Source organism: Borostomias antarcticus (assembly GCF_949987555.1).
Source record: "Borostomias antarcticus genome assembly, chromosome: 1".
Lineage (NCBI taxonomy): Eukaryota > Metazoa > Chordata > Actinopteri > Stomiiformes > Stomiidae > Borostomias > Borostomias antarcticus.
In genome coordinates this window covers 22,504,491-22,520,303 of record NC_140234.1, presented here as the reverse complement: position 1 = coordinate 22,520,303, position 15,813 = coordinate 22,504,491, and the positions used below count along the sequence as shown (strand labels likewise).

The window sequence follows — 15,813 nt, the reverse complement described above, 5'->3', positions numbered from 1 at the left end:
GGTGCTAGATGAGGGCCACTAAGGAGAGGTGAGTTTTCAGCAGAGACTTAAAGGCGTCCAAAATCTGGGCGGTTCGGATATCGTCCAGTCCCCCGTCCACGGACAGGTTCGGACAACAACTCAGAAACACAGCGTTTGTTAGAAGCCATCCATCCTCCTCCTCCTCCTCCTCCCTCTCCACCGGGCTGATGATGCAGACGGCAGACCCCCCGCCGCTCGTCGAGAGGCCCTAGGTGAGCGCCGGCGTCCGACGAGCCGCGGGGGAGGGCCGAGCACCGGGGGGTCCCCCTATCAGCAGACGCGCCGGAAAAACACACGGCTAATTGAGTTCGCCTCAGCTCTCTGCGCGCGCGCGCACACACACACACACACACACACTTTTTCTTACACGTTTATGAGTCATGTAGTGCCGTGTTTTTTAGCTTGACACACACGTTGTGGTGGTAATTCGCAATGAGGAATGCATGATGATTTCAGCAGCTGTGGAGCGTTTGGACAGGGGAGAGTGGTCTTCGGAAAATGGTCTCTGGAAAAATCTGAAATTGTCCTCTTCTCCTCTCCTCCTCTCCTCTCCTCTCCAGCTCTCCTCTCCTCCTCTCCAGCTCTCCTCTCCAGCTCTCCTCCTCTCCTCTCCAGCTCTCCTCCTCTCCTCTCCAGCTCTCCTCTCAACCTCTCCAGCTCTCCTCTCCACCTCTCCTCCTCTCCACCTCTCCTCTCCAGCTCTCCTCTCCTCTCCAGCTCTCCTCTCCTCTCCAGCTCTCCTCTCCAGCTCTCCTCTCCTCTCCAGCTCTCCTCTCCAGCTCTCCTCTCCACCTCTCCTCCTCTCCTCTCCAGCTCTCCTCTCCTCTCCAGCTCTCCTCTCCTCTCCAGCTCTCTCCTCCTCTCCAGCTCTCTCCTCCTCTGTCTGGGGGCAGTATTCCAGTATTCCTCTCCATTAACGGGCCCCCGTCCATCCTCCTCTCCTCCGCCCCTCCCGCCTAAATAACGGCGCCTGTCACTCCAGGCCCATTAAGATAGCGCGGCGCTAGCGAGACGCACGGCCCCCTGACTCACCGCGCCCCCGCCGTTATAAATAGACTGAGGAGAGAGAGAGGGAGGTAAATTATTCTAAAACAGCCAAGGAGGAAGGATAGACTAGTTGAGACTAGGTGCCCCCCCCCCCCCTTCCCCTCCTTGTTCTCCTTCCCCTCCTCCTCCTCCACCATGTCTTCTAGTGTCACTTTGTCCCGACTCAATTCTACACTATAATGGACCTCCAGGGTCAGCTACATGTCTCTCTCTCATCCCTCTCTCTCTCTCTCTCTCTCTCTCTCTTCCCTCTCTCTCTCTCTTCCGTCTTACCTGTTTTATCTCCGCTCCTCTCTCCATCCGTCTGCCGTCTCCCCTGGCCGGCCGCCACGCGCCTCTCCCTCCCCCCTCGCTGGCGGGACGGACCGCCTCACTCTGTAGCGCTTAATTGGGGCTAATGCTAATCAGCCCCGTAGCACACGTCCACTGCGGAGACAGCCGGCCGGCCTGAAGGAAGAGCTGCCCTCTGCGCTGGCGAGCCTGCCGCTCGGTTTCATCTCTCTTTCTCTAGTCTCTCTCTCTCACACTCTCTCTCTCACACTCTTTCTCTCTCTCTTTCTGTCTCACACACACACTTTCTCTCTCTCTCTTTCTCTCATACTTTCTCTCTCTCACACTCTTTCTCTCTGTCTCTCTCTCACACACTCTTTCTCTCATACTTTCTCTCTCTCACACACTCTTTCTCTCTGTCTCTGTCTGTCTCTCTCTCTCTCTCTCTCTCTCCAGTAGGTGACCAAGTAAAAGGGGTTATTGTGTCAGTCTGGTTTAAATGCCTGTCATGGCCGCCTGCGTATAAAATCCAAGCGCTTTGCAGAGAGGCGTCTTCATGAACAGTCGAGGGACAGTGTCCGTCTGCATCCCGAATATCTCAACCCAAAACACTATAAATCACCAGGTCCAAACTAGACACCATGAGTCGCTATGCCAGAAGGAACAAACGCAGTTCGTCCATAGGTGGCGCTACTGTAACCGATTCAAAATGCACATTTCAAAATGCTGGCATTTCCACCCCGCATGAAGAAAATGTATGAAACCAGGCATACTTGCCTCTTTCCTCATGGGTAACAAATTTGCCTCCAGAAACCATCAAGTCCGCCACGATGGATTTTTCTGAAGGTTGCAAATTTGTCAAAACCTATACAAGGTTTCTTCTAATAAACCGAAAATTCCACATGTACATGTATGGTGTTCATAGCTCCAGTGTTAATCGCTAAGAGATCCATTCCAAGATGGCGGAGAATTTGGTATAAAAAAAAAGAAGAAAATTCCACATTTCAAGTGCTCATAACTTTTTACAACAATAGTCTAGGGGCTTGAAACATACTGGCATAAAGATGACACTATCACGTATCATGTCGATGCAGAATATCTCAAAAGATAAGGGAATTACAAGCATTTGAAATTTGACCATTTTGTCGGGAAGCTAATGCTAATGCGTCCTCATGAACGCTTTACCTGATTCTATCACCATTGCACATGTGAACTCTTGGGAATTCTCTCCATCAAGGGTGAAAAGGACAAGTTGTTGAAAATTGCGTGATTTGTGGCCTGAGCGTTTGTGACACTTCATGTTAACCCCAGCCACCATCCGTCTGTCAACCGTCTGTCTATCCCTAATTAATATCTCCGCAACCGGGCCACTGTATGAAATTGATGTGGCAGGTATATTGCTCAGGCACACCCAAGGACGTGCATGTGAAAATGTATGTTTTGGTTAATTTTAACATAATACTCCCAGTTCTGCATGTTCTTTCCGGGAAGTTCTGCATGTTCTGAAGTGAAGGGGCGCGTGCAGGATCGGTTCTGGAGCTGATACAGGCAGACGAACACACAGTAGTCTGTCTTGGCTACAACACTGTAAAAACATATAGATTTCCATGGGTGTTTTTTTATTTTTATATTTCGGTAAATAGCAGATGACAGCCTTCTATAGTACAGCTAACATCGTCCATGGGGCCCTAGTGGCCAAGTGTCTTATCATGCAAAACTTAGTAAACATTGTGAAGCTTGCCATTCCTTCTTTCTAATTAGCTTCAGACAGCAGATGGGGCTGCTTTTATAGCTGCATGTCTTCTGTGCAATTATTCTGTACGGAGAGAGGCCAAGGGTGAGTGGGAAGACGGCAGCGAGGAGAACGAGGCTGGCCGGGCACCGCTACACACGCTGTGAGCTTCCGGCCAGCAAGCTGGCGTTGTGGGAGCCGTCTCCATGGCACGGACGCAAGTCGCAAGACGTTCTACCAAAAAAACATTCGTGAACATAATTAAGATGGATGCGGGATCGGAGACCACCGATGAGATCGCCAGGCGGATGAAAGACCGGGATAATTGTGGACAAAGATGGGAGGCCCGTCTGGACAAGCCGATGATGAATTATTAATTGGTTCCCCAGCGGCGCGGGCACGTGTTCAGCGGCTACATACTGTAGCTATACGTTGTGAACGGTGGCGTTCAAGTTGGCTAACTATCTCGCTAGCTACTTCAATCTGAATGCATCAGGGGACCTCGGCTGCCAGTATGCTTTCAGGCACATGTCCAGTACATCATACTATCTTGGAAGGGGGGGACGCAGCTTTGTCATGGCAAGTGCATTTCGAACAGGCACTTTGCACTAGTTTGTTCAATGGCGGATGTGCGTTTTATCATATTCATCCGGTAATTTTTCTCAACGCCGACACAATCCGCACAAGTAGAAAACTTTCTCCGACTAGGTTGTGCTACCGATCTACAGTAGTAGAACTCTTTCTCTGACTAGGTTGTGCTACCGATCTACAGTAGTAGAACTCTTTCTCTGACTAGGTTGTGCTACCGATCTACAGTAGTAGAACTCTTTCTCTGACTAGGTTGTGCTACCGATCTACAGTAGTAGAACTCTTTCTCTGACTAGGCTGTGCCTCCTGCCTACGGTAGCGAATGAGCAGCAGATGTCTTGGTGTTTTCATGTGGGCCTGGTGCAGCTCTCTACCAGCATTTGTATGGATGTTGTGGGAGGCAGTAGCATTGGGAAGGTCGGCGGTAGAGGGAGGTGAATGCAGGTTATTGTACTTCTGGTGTGCGTGCGTGCGCGTGTGTGTGTGCGCGTGTGTGTGAGAGAAGGTATTGGAGGTGAAAGGGCAGTCTGTCTGCCAGGAATACCGTCTGAATTAATGCACAGACACACTTTTGCACATACTCCAACCCCCCACATTCACATGCTTAAACACTGTTGAGCCTGAGCAAGCACACACACACACACACTCAGACCCCCCAGCAGTGCCAAATACGGCATATATAGGCATATCAACATAAGTTTATTTGAAGACTAGGTCTTTTATTAGTGTGCATGTAGAAAAGTGGGAATCATATTTGTGGGTGTTTGAGTAGGCACGAGTGTCCCTGTGTGCAGTTGCACATTGTGTGTGTGTGTGTGTGTGTGTGTGTGTCCTTGCAGTTGGGATTGGGTTGGGGTTCAAGCCATGCAGCCAGTGAGTATCAAGGTTTAATGTTTCCAGTGTGTCCAGACCTCAGCCCGGACCCAGGTCAAAGGCCTGATAACCTCTACATTCCAACCTGCCCCTCCCCCCTCTCCCTCTCTCTCCCCCTCTCCTTCCCTCTCTCTCTCCCCCTCCCCTTCTTCTCTCCCTCCCCCTCCCTCTCTCTCTCCCCCCACCCCTTCTTACTCCTCTCCTCTCTCTCCCTCCCCCTCTCTCTCTCTCTCTCTCTCCCCCTCTTAATCCCCCTCTCTCTCTCCCTCTCCCCTTCTCTCTCTCTCTCTCTTCTGACCTCTCAGATTGGATCACTCACCTCACTCAGATCACTTTCTGCCCCCAACCAAACAATCCTGATCGTTTCCCTTTTCTCTACTTCCAACTTTTCAACTTTGAAAAATAAAATGGCTCCTACTCCCTGCCTTTATGCGCTACTAAATGTTTAATGCTACTGTAGGTAGGTAGCCCTGAGGCAGCGGCCGAGCTCTGCGCTCTCTCTCTCTCCCCCTCTCTCTCTCTCTCCCTCTCTCTCCCTCTCTCCCTCCCTCCCTCTCTCTCTCTCTCTCCCTCTCTCTCTCCCCCTCTCTCTCCCTCTCTCTCTCCCTCTCTCTCTCCCTCTTCCTCTCTCTCCCTCTTCCTCTCTCTCCCTCTCTCTCTCTCTCTCCCTCTCTCTCTCTCTCTTCCTCTCTCTCTCTCTCTCTCTCTCTCTCAGCATGGCACAGCTGCCTGTCACAGCCACCAGCCCCGTGGTCCTTGAGGGACTCGGACGACAATCGGCCCCCAATCAATGGAGAGGGAGGAGAGAATGGCCTCCATTTGATTGATAAAAGGAGAGGAGGAGGAGGAGGAGGAGGGAGGGAGGGAGGGAGGGAGAAGCTGTGGGAAAGAACGCCCCAAGAGGGAGAGGGAAGAGAGGGAGAAGAGGAGGAGAGGGAGGGAGGGAGAGAGGAGGGGGTTGGGGGGGAGGGGGAGAGAGCGAAGGGGAAGGAGGGAGAGAGAGGGAGCAGAGAGAGAAAGGGGAGAGAGGGAAGGGGAAGGAGGGAGAGAGGGAGCAAAGAGAGGGAAGGGGAAGGAGGGAGAGAGAGGGAAGGGGAAGGAGGGAGAGAGGGAGCAAAGAGAGGGAAGGGGAAGGAGGGAGAGAGAGGGAGCAGAGAGAGAGGGAAGGGGAAGGAGGGAGAGAGAGAGAGGGAGCAGAGAGAGAAAGGGGGAGAGAGGGAAGGGGAAGGAGGGAGAGAGAGGGAGCAGAGAGAGAGGGAAGGGGAAGGAGGGAGAGAGAGAGAGGGAGCAGAGAGAGAAAGGGGAGAGAGGGAAGGGGAAGGAGGGAGAGAGAGAGAAAGGGGAGAGGCTGTAAAAAGGCCTGTCAGTATTTATTTGCACAGAAGCGCTGTTACCGCCTCACCTCACCTCACTGTCTGAGATTTAAGGACAGACCCTCCTTTATTTGTCTCTAATCGTGTTTTTCTCTTTTCTCTCTCTCTCTCTCTCTCTCTGTCCCTCACTTCCTGCCCCCGCTCACATGCTCTCTTGATTTCTCTCTCTCTCTCTCTCACTCACTCTCCATCTCCATCTCTCTATAGCTGTATCGCTCTTTTTTCTCTCATCTCTGGTCTCTCTCTCCTCCCGGGTGTGGAGCAGACAGTGATTGATCCGGGGGGAGGCCCGTCTCCTGGCTTGCCGCCTCGCGCGGTTATGAACACGAGGTCGACTCTCCGCATAGATTTTTAAATTAGTGGCAGCTTTGCCCCAAAGATGTGTTATTGACTGATGAAATACAAGCTGAGCTCTAAACACTCTCCCCTTCCCCAGAGTTCCCCCAGTCTGGTAATTGAAAAAGTGTGAAGTGTGTGTGTGTGTGTGTGTGTGTGTGTGTGTGTGTGTGTGTGTGTGAGTGTGTCTACGTGTGTGTCTTAAGTGTTTGTGTCTGTCTGTCTGTGTGTGTGTGTGTGTCTACGTTTGTCTTAATTTGTGTGTCAGTTTGTGGGTCTATGTGTGTGTGTCTGCGTGTATCTACGTGTGTCTACGTGTGTGTGTGTGTATGTGAGTGCGAGTGTGTGTGCACGCACGCAACTGAGTGTGATTGTGTGCGTCTCTGCTGCAGCCTCCATTGAAATGCACAGAGCCCCTCTACCTCTTCATGTACACAACCTGCAGCCACTCTCCTGTCAGCGCAGCCACCTTAGTGCTGACCTCTAGTGGCCCGGCAGCATAACTGCAACTCCCCCGGTTTGATGGTCCGGATGTCCGTCGTCCCCCCCCCCCCGGTCCCTAGCTGACGTTGACTCAGCTCTCACAAACGTCAGAGCTGGAGGGGGACGATGACGCGCGCCACTCCTAGAACGAACGTCACGGCTGCCTCAGAAGGTGCCATCGAATCGTCCCTGTGGCACTGCCCTTAATCGCAGGCATCGGTACCCACGTCCGCTCGTGTCCTGTCTCGATAAAAACCTCAATAACGCGTACCTCTCCTCTCCCTCAGGGTCGGACATGGCCATCTTCTGCCTGCTGTGCGGCAAGCGCTTCCAGACGCAGCCGGCGTTGCAGCAGCACATGGAGGTCCACGCCGGCGTGCGCAGCTACATCTGCAGCGAGTGCAACCGCACCTTCCCCAGCCACACGGCGCTCAAGAGACACCTGCGCTCACACACAGGTGAGCGCGACGGGCGGGGCCGACCGCACAGTAGTACTGCACCTCCACCTCTCTCTCTCTCTCTCTCTCTCCTTGTCTCTCTTTCTCTCTCTCTCATTTTCTCTTTCTCTCTCTCTCTCTCTGTCTCTCTCTCTCCTTGTCTCTCTTTCTTTCTCTTTTTCTCTCTCTCTCTCATTTTCTCTTTCTTCCTCTCTCTCTCTGTCTCTCTTTCTCTCTCCTTTTCTTTATTTCTCTCCGTCTCTTTCTCTCTCTCTGTCTCTCTCTTTCTCTCTCTCTCCTTTTCTCTCTCTCTCTCTTCCTCCCTCTCTCAATTCAATGGGCTTCATTGGCATGAAAGAACAAATGTTCATATTGTCAAAGGAACAGTGGGTTTACAAAAATAATTCTATATACACATGCACACCGTAATACCCAAAAGCTATATACAAGTGATAACATATACTGTAAACATACACACACATGCAACACATACATTACACAGGTATACAGCTGCAGTACCAGCACCTACATATGAAATCATTAACATACCTATAGATACAGACAGTATTCCAGAAACTCTAAAGGAACCCATGAACACTCTATACCACACATCCAGTTCACCTGTCTCACTCAGTATACAGTATATAATACTCATATTGCCCAGTGCGCTGTTCATGTTTAGCACTCATGTAGCACTACCTTTAATCCAAACTTAATTTAAAAAGACAGCGATTTTATATTCATAAAAATGACAGCATGATTTCTTTTCTCCTAAACCTCCCCTTGGCATGATACATCAACCCCCCTCTAGTACCAGTAAGCCGGCCTGCACCCCCAAACTAGCTGTACCCCCAAACTAGCTGTACCCCCAAACTAGCTGTACCCCCAAACTAGCTGTACCCCCAAACTAGCTGTACCCCCAAACTAGCTGTACTCTTAAACTAGCTGTACCCTCAAACTAGCTGTACCCCCAAACTAGCTGTACCCCCAAACTAGCTGTACTCCCAAACTAGCTGTACTCACAAACTAGCTGTACCCTCAAATTAACTGTACCCTCAAACTAGCTGTACCCCCAAACTATCTGTGCTCCCAAACTAGCTGTACCCTCAAACTAGCTGTACCCTCAAACTAGCTGTGCTCCCAAACTATCTGTACCCCCAAACTAGCTACAACCCCAAACTAGCTACAGCCCCAAACTAGCTACACTCCCAAACTAGCTGTACCCCCAAACTAGCTACACCCCCAAAATAGCTGTACCCTCAAACTAGCTACACCCCCAAACTAGCTGTACCCCCAAACTAGCTGCTTATGCAGGGAGACGGGGGAGGTGGAGGCTGGCCATCGTCAGTGTGCAAGCTGAGCTGGCCTGAGTAGAGGGCCCCGTCTAGACATGTCTCACGCACGTACACCTCGCTGCCTGCTACATAACTGGTCTGACTCGCTGAACAGAGGGGCGCATCAAATCGACTCGTTTTCTCATTTTAATCTCTCCCCCCCCCCCCCCCCCCCCCACCTCAAAGGATCTGCGCGATCCCTCGCGAAAGTCTCGGCGCGTCATTTGCATGGCCGGATATTCACCCCCGTCCGAGGGTCATTTCGTCGGGACGGAACTCGGCTGTGATCAAACGAAGCTTCTGTTTACCTCCAGGGCAATCTCTTCTGAGGTGAGGAGAACACTGCTCTCACTAATGCAGTCTGCTGAAAGGAGAGAGAGAGATGGAGGGAGAGGAGGAGAGGGAGAGAGGTAGAAAGGGAGGGAGAGAGAGGGAGAAGGAGGGAGAGAGAGGGGGGGAGGGAGGTAGAGAGGGGGAGAGAGAGGGGGCCAGGGAGAGAGAGAGGGAGGTAGAGAGAGAGGAGAGAGGGGGAGAGAGAGAGAGAGAGGAGGAGGGAGAGAGAGAGAAGAGAGGGGGAGAGAGGGAGAGGGGGCGAGAGAAACAGGCTGCCGAAGGAGGTGATGTGGGAGAGAAAAGCCCCCTCCTTTAAACCATGACTGAATATGAGAGCACGGAAATGAATCCCCCTTCTGCTGGTGATGGATGGATGGATGCCTTCTCTCCCTCTCCTCTCCTCCTCTCTCCTCTCCTCATTTCCCCCCCCCCCTCCCCGCGCCGTCTGTCTGCGACCTTAAATAACAGTCTCACTGTCAGAGCTGATTTGACTCACCGGCTCGCAGATGAATATTTGAGGCGAAGGTGGCCGGCCTGTTTACATGCTCAGAGACGAGGCGCTAGTGTACGAGGACGCTAGTGTACAAGGACGCTAGTGTACGAGGACACTCATCCGCTTCACGCCAAACACCTGAGAGTGGGAGGAGGAGGAGGGGGACTCGAGGACAGTTCCCATTTGCTCGTCCCTCCCCGTCCCCCTATTGAAAATGTCTCTCTCCTGTCTCTCTCTTCCCCATCTCCTTTTCTCTCTCCTCTCTCTCTCTCTCCCTCCTCTCTCTTCCCTCTCTCTCCTCTTCCCTCTCTCCTCTCTCTCTCCTTCTCTCTCCTTCGCTCTTCCCTCTCTCCTCTTTCTCTCTCCCCTCTTTTTCTCTCCTCTCCTCTCTCTCCTCTCTCTCTTCTATCTCTCTCTCTCTCTCTCTCTCTGCCGCCAGCAGACAGAGACAGTCAAGCTGCCGCTGCTTTGAACCTGATCAGCCGTGGGCGTGTATGAAATCACAATGAAGCCAGCGGCGGCGCGTGGCGTTTAATATGACGCGCAGAGAGAGAGCGTCTCGTCGAGAGGGGATTAGAAAGTCAGCCACTTGCCAAGGCAGCCCAAAATAAAGTCCCTAATTTTTCGCTCAGAAACAAGAGTGATATTTAGAAAATCGCTGTATTCGTTCGGCCCCTTTGATGTTAACAATCTGGCGGGCGTTCCGGTCGTGTCGCCGCGGGCGACGGATCCCCGAGGTGAGCTCACGCGGACGTAGCCGGCCGAGCATGGCGGGGGAGGAGGGGAGGAGGGGCCCCCGTTTTTTTTTTTTTTTTTTGCGGCGGCCTCTTCCAACGAGGCTTTTCACCCGCCGCCACCTCCCCTCACGGCCAGGGAGCGCCGCGGAGGGACGGGACAAGACGCCGCCCCCGCCGGGCTTATCCGACGAGGGCGGGGCCTCGCCCCGCGCGCCCGCTTGACATTGGATCAGCGTCGAGGACGGGTTCGGCCCAGAGAAAGATTTAATGACGCTGATTACAGTGTATCAATCTCTCGCTCGTTTATTGCCCTCTGGAAGGATCAACTCCCCAGTCGCTGTCTTTCCCCCATCTGTCTCTCTCTCTCTCTCTCTCTACGCGTCTCCCTCGCTGCCTTGTCCTCCTTCCATCCTCCCCTCTCTCTCTCTTCCTCTATCCCTCTCTCTCCAGCCTTCCATCCCTCTCCGTCTCTTAAAAGCGGCTACACACATACACACACTCACGCGGGCGCACACACACACACACCACACACACGCACACACACACAGCCACCACACACACACACACCCACACACACAGCCACCACACAATGAGGGTTTATAATGACGGCAGTCATGGAAGCCACTCCGTCCCCTCCTGTCTCGCGCTCCTCGTTAATATTCCGTTGTTGTGCGCCGGCACTCTGTTTTTTTTTTTTTTTTACTCTGGGCCCATTTGCCGTCTGCGGCGGGGTGTTTTGTGTTCGCAGCTGTGTTTGATAGCACCAGGCTAGGAAGAGGGGGAGAGAGGGAGGGAGGGAGAGAGAGATGGAGAGAGAGAGAGAGAAGGCCCTGGCAGTGACAGTGTGTCGGCTGATTTACCGCAGCTTATCGTATAATGACCTGACACACGCGCCCACGGGCGCACACACACACACGTGCGCACGCCAGGACCTGGGGGGGGGGGGAGGGGGGCGGGCGTGTGGAAGCAGCAGGTACACTGTCCACTCTGCCAGACAGGCCTCCCGCGGGGGGGGGGGGGGGGGGTGGACAGAGACGCAGGTGGCTGCGCTGGGGGGGGCGGGGGGGGGGCAAGGGTACCCAGGGGTCCACTCACCGTGCCACGGTTCCGCCCGGGCGTGCCCGCTCCTCATCTGCGCTCCTCGCCTGTCGTTAAGAGCCCCACCGCCAGTACACACACACACACACACACACACACACACACACACACAGTCTGTCAGAAAGGGGGGGTTCAGGTGGGGGGGGTAGATGGAGGTTGGAGGACAAGGGAGATGGAGGAGGAGGGGGGGGGGGGGGGGGAAAGGGAGCGATGGAGGAATTTCAGAGGATGGCGGAGATAACGGTGTAGAGAAGGGACGTGATGGAGAGATGGGAAGATGAGAGGAGAGAGGGAGTGGGGAGAGAGAGGGGGAGAGAGAGACAGTGACATCCCTCTGATTTACGACGCCGCGTCCATGGAGCCTGCAAGCGTAATGTATTCCTGACAGAATTGGCTCCTGTCTGGCCCCCGCGGACGGCACGGCACAATGTAATTATGGAATGGTCGTACATTTGTTTTAAGTCCGTTCGCCCCAAATAAGCATTGAGCCTTAACTTCGCCAAGGAGCATAAGAAGAATATTACATTTTCGCCGTCCGCCATCTTGTATGGGCCAGCCGATACGGATTTTGCATTTAAATTACCTTCAGCAGGCTCCCACCAAGCATTAGCATCCCGCTCTGTAGATCTGTCTGATTGGAGCTCAGACCGGGGGACTCTAATTAGAGGCAGGTGAATCTGTGCTCGATTACTATTCCTGTGGCGTCGCGCGGAGGCCCAGCCAGCGCCACTCGGTGATGGATTGTGATCTCTGGCGCGGCTGAAACGCTAGAAACAGCACAGTGTCTTACAGCGGGAACCGCTGATAACTTCATGCAGACAAATCAAGACTGTCACTTTTATAGATTTTTGCCCTCCTCTCTCTCTCTCTCTCTCCCTCCCTCGCACCCTCCCTCTCTCTCTCTGTCCCTCTCTCCTCAGTCTTCTGTAGATCTCTCTGTCTCTCGCCGGTCTCTCTTATTTCTCTGTCTTTGTGTGTCTCACTCTTGCGTCCCCGTCCCCGTCCCCCCCCCCCCCTCCGGCAACCGAAAGCTTTAGAACGTCGACATCCGTCGGCGTGGATCCACACTCAACCAAAACAGCCGCGCGCCCGAATGTGAAAAGCGTTTTACGGGTGGTGCCTCATCGTTCTCTCTCGCCTCCCTCCTCCCTCCCTGTCTTAACGTGCCGGAGGAAATTGACATTGTCTCTTACTGAGGAGGGGGGGGAGGCGGGCAATGGGTGCCCGAGCATGACAGTACATAACGAGAAACGCAATTTATTCCCGGGCACGCCGGGCTCTCGGACAGCCAGATAATGAAACGCGTAGGTCACCGGCGATGACTTAAACCGTCAGCGGCAGGAGTGAAATGCATTAAATATAGAGAACATTACACGGCTGGCGGCGCGCCGCATCTGTAAGTCGCGGCGGCGAGCGGGTGATGTATGGGGGAGGGGGGTGGGAGGGGGGCGGGGCCACTCATCCAACGGAGGGAAAGCAATTAGTCGCCGGCGGAGAAAGGGCCCTCCCCTGCATATCATAATACCCCCTTGTTATTGACATCTGAATATCCATTATGCCAGGAGTGCCCCAGGGGGCAGCACTGGGTACTACAGCGTTCTCACTTGACCTATAAAAGAATGGTTACTGGGGGAGAGGGGTAGGGGGGGGAGACAGCACAGAGGCGCGTTGTCTTGAGTGAAATTAGACGGCACGGAGGCTGGGAGTAATTAGTGTGACGGGGGGGTACTGTGTGTACTGTACTCACACTGTTGTGTAATTAGCTGTTCATCCGGGATGGAGAGGGAGCTTTTCAAATGCGATTTCCCCGCTACGAGGGGCGCCGCCTGTGATGCCATTGCCCTGTTCCGCTTTCAGAGCGGCCGCCTTAAAACATTTCAACCGCCGCGGTCTTCGCAGTTTTTATTTTATTTTTGGCGTCCGTGTGGCGAGCGCGGCAGTTTCAGGTCTGTCTCGTCTTGTCGTCCACAGCAGGTGACCACCCGTACGAGTGCGAGTTCTGCGGGAGCTGCTTCCGCGACGAGAGCACCCTGAAGGGCCACAAGCGCATCCACACCGGCGAGAAGCCCTACGAATGTAACGGCTGCGGCAAGAAGTTCAGCCTCAAACACCAGCTGGAGACCCACTACCGTGTACACACAGGTAGGCCTGGCATCTCTCACACACACCCCCACACACGCACACACCTCCGTGTTAGCACCAGATGTCAACTCCATTATGCCAAAATACGAGGCATTTAGAGAGGTGTCCACTTGAAAAACATCAAGATGTCAAATCCTTTATGCCGGGAGAGATCCCGGTACTGTCTCTCTGAGGCGATACCGGCGCAGATAAGAGACGTCAAGTCGAGTGCGGAGGAGAGAGAGATCAGCTGTGAAGTACCGGCGGTCGGATCGACGCCGGTCATGGCGGTGGGTCGGGATGACGCAGCGGACGTCAGCTCCCAGTAGAGTAGAGGGACACCTTCTCTCTGTCATCCCTTCCCAAAATGTCCGTCACCCCCCCCAGCAACTTTACCATTTCAAGGCGTGTTTCAAATACACGATGTGCGTCGTCACCGAGATTAAACGTGTGTCAATGTCATAAGGCCAGCATCTTCCCGCTGGAGACGACGACGACCTGTCGTTCGGTGAGGCGCGCTGTTCCGGGGTGGAGGGGAGGGGGGTAAGTGATTTTTGACGGCCAGTCAACCCCGACTAACGCTGACCGAGGAGCCTCTCCATATTGATCCCGGAACTTAGCGGCTCGGCGCCGGTGACACCCCGGTTCGCCTTCGCTGCTCGGCAGTCAGGGTGATGGAGTTCCTCTGGCGGCAGGGTTCCTTCGCACTGTACCCCCCCCCCCCCCACCACCCATCGCCAGCGGGTACACTCACGAGTCCCCGAGGGACGCCTGTGAGCCAAGCACACACACACACACACCGCCCTCTCCCATTCAATAAGCCGGCTGTTAAGCTTCACTATCGCGACAGTCCGTCAAATAATTGGCTTTTGTGTTAGTTGAGGATGGGGGGGGGTCAGGGGGTCTTTGCAGAAAGCCGAAGTGCACCAGCAGATAACAAGAACAAGTGACAAGCTCACAGTCAAAGGCCACCGCGCACAAAAGGGAACCGCTTGATGGATCATCGACATTGGCAACGCCCCCCCCTCCGACCTCACCATCCCCCCCCCCCCACCCGGCCTGTCAATGCTGGATCAATACAGGGACACATTTGCAATTCATTATTGCCCGGTGATCTGAGGCGAGTCTACAGCGCAGTTATCGTAGACCCCGCCGGCGTATAGGGGCTGATGGGGTGACGCACACGCACACACACACACACACACACACATATATATCCAGTAATTAGCGGCCATATTTGCATAGGCGGGCAAACACAGCCGAGACGGCGCTCTTCGGGTCAAGGTCACCCCGGCCGCGCGTTTGTTTACAAAGGGAGGGGAAAAAAAGACAAATAAAGGTATAAATCCAGGGCCCCTCCGGTTTTCTGAAAAGGATCCATCGGCATCCAGTCAGCGGCGTTGAGTAGGGAGGGGGGGGGGGGGGGGCGTCGTTTGCGGCCGGATCACATCCCGACAGTTCCCTCCAAATGCCAGCAGAAAAGGTCGGCATTTCCATGTTTAATTTGCGCCCGTCGGAGGGAGGGAGGGAGGGAGGGGTCACTCCTCCCCATCACTCTAATCACGAGCACGTTCAGGAGAGCAGAGCGCCGGCTCCCGCCCCTCTGAAACCTCGCCGTTTTTAAGCGAAGCCTCCAGCGCTCTCTCTCTCTCTCTCTTTCTCTCTATCTCTCTCTCTCTTTGATGTCGCACAATGACGGCGGCGATTCCTTTCAAAAAGCGGCCGCATTGTCGGTGTCCACTCGCAATTAATTTATCGGAATTAATCAGCATCAAAAATGTACAGTGTTTTTTTTTGTGTTTTTTCCCGTACACTGTTTGGGTGACGGAGGACATCGAGGTCAGTCCGGATTTGTCCCAGAATGCCATGCTTCGCGGCGCCACGGTACATGGGAAGTGCAATTAATTATCAATTAGCGTTCAGCATTTTTTGGGGTCTGGCCGTGGGAATTTCTGCGGACGGGTTATCAATTGAATGAGGTCACATTACGGAAGCATTGTTACCCCTGTCAACATCGAGTCTGCAGACTGAAGTGAAGGTGACGATTCTAGACGACGTAAACCCTCTCCCGCGCCGCAGATGGCCTCCAGGTCACCCTAACTGACCTCGTCCCTGTCAGGAAACCCTAGGTTGTCGTGAAACATCTCAAAAACGCACGTTTGCGCGAGGACTTACGATCACACCGCAGTGGCGCGGAATCCTTTTTTTTTTTTATTTTATGTCACTGCAATGCCCCTATGATTAACCTGACTGACTGTTGCCACCCCCCGCCCCCTCCCCCCTCCTCTCCCCCCCCCCCGCCCGCAGGTGAGAAGCCGTTTGAGTGCAAGCTGTGCCACCAGCGGTCCCGGGACTACTCGGCCATGATCAAGCACCTGCGCACCCACAACGGCGCCTCGCCCTACCAGTGCACCATCTGCCTGGAGTACTGCCCCAGCCTGTCAGCCATGCAGAAGCACATGAAGGGCCACAAGCCCGAAGACATCCCATCCGACTGGCGGATAGAGAAGACCTACCTGTACCTCTGCTACGTCTGA

At 53.8% G+C, this 15,813-nt stretch overlaps 1 protein-coding gene across 2 annotated transcripts in view; it reads left to right on the top strand.

Annotated features, from left to right (window-relative positions):
- Positions 1 to 15,813, top strand: part of zbtb16a (zinc finger and BTB domain containing 16a) — a gene marked incomplete at both ends in the record, with an annotated part of 115,844 nt that extends 100,031 nt beyond the window's left edge. For both annotated transcript variants that reach the window (XM_084445523.1, XM_084445522.1), the window contains 3 exons: positions 7,011 to 7,181; positions 13,130 to 13,297; positions 15,584 to 15,813. In XM_084445523.1, the coding sequence (XP_084301649.1) occupies positions 7,011 to 7,181; positions 13,130 to 13,297; positions 15,584 to 15,813 (569 nt within the window). The remainder of the gene's footprint in view (positions 1 to 7,010; positions 7,182 to 13,129; positions 13,298 to 15,583) is intronic.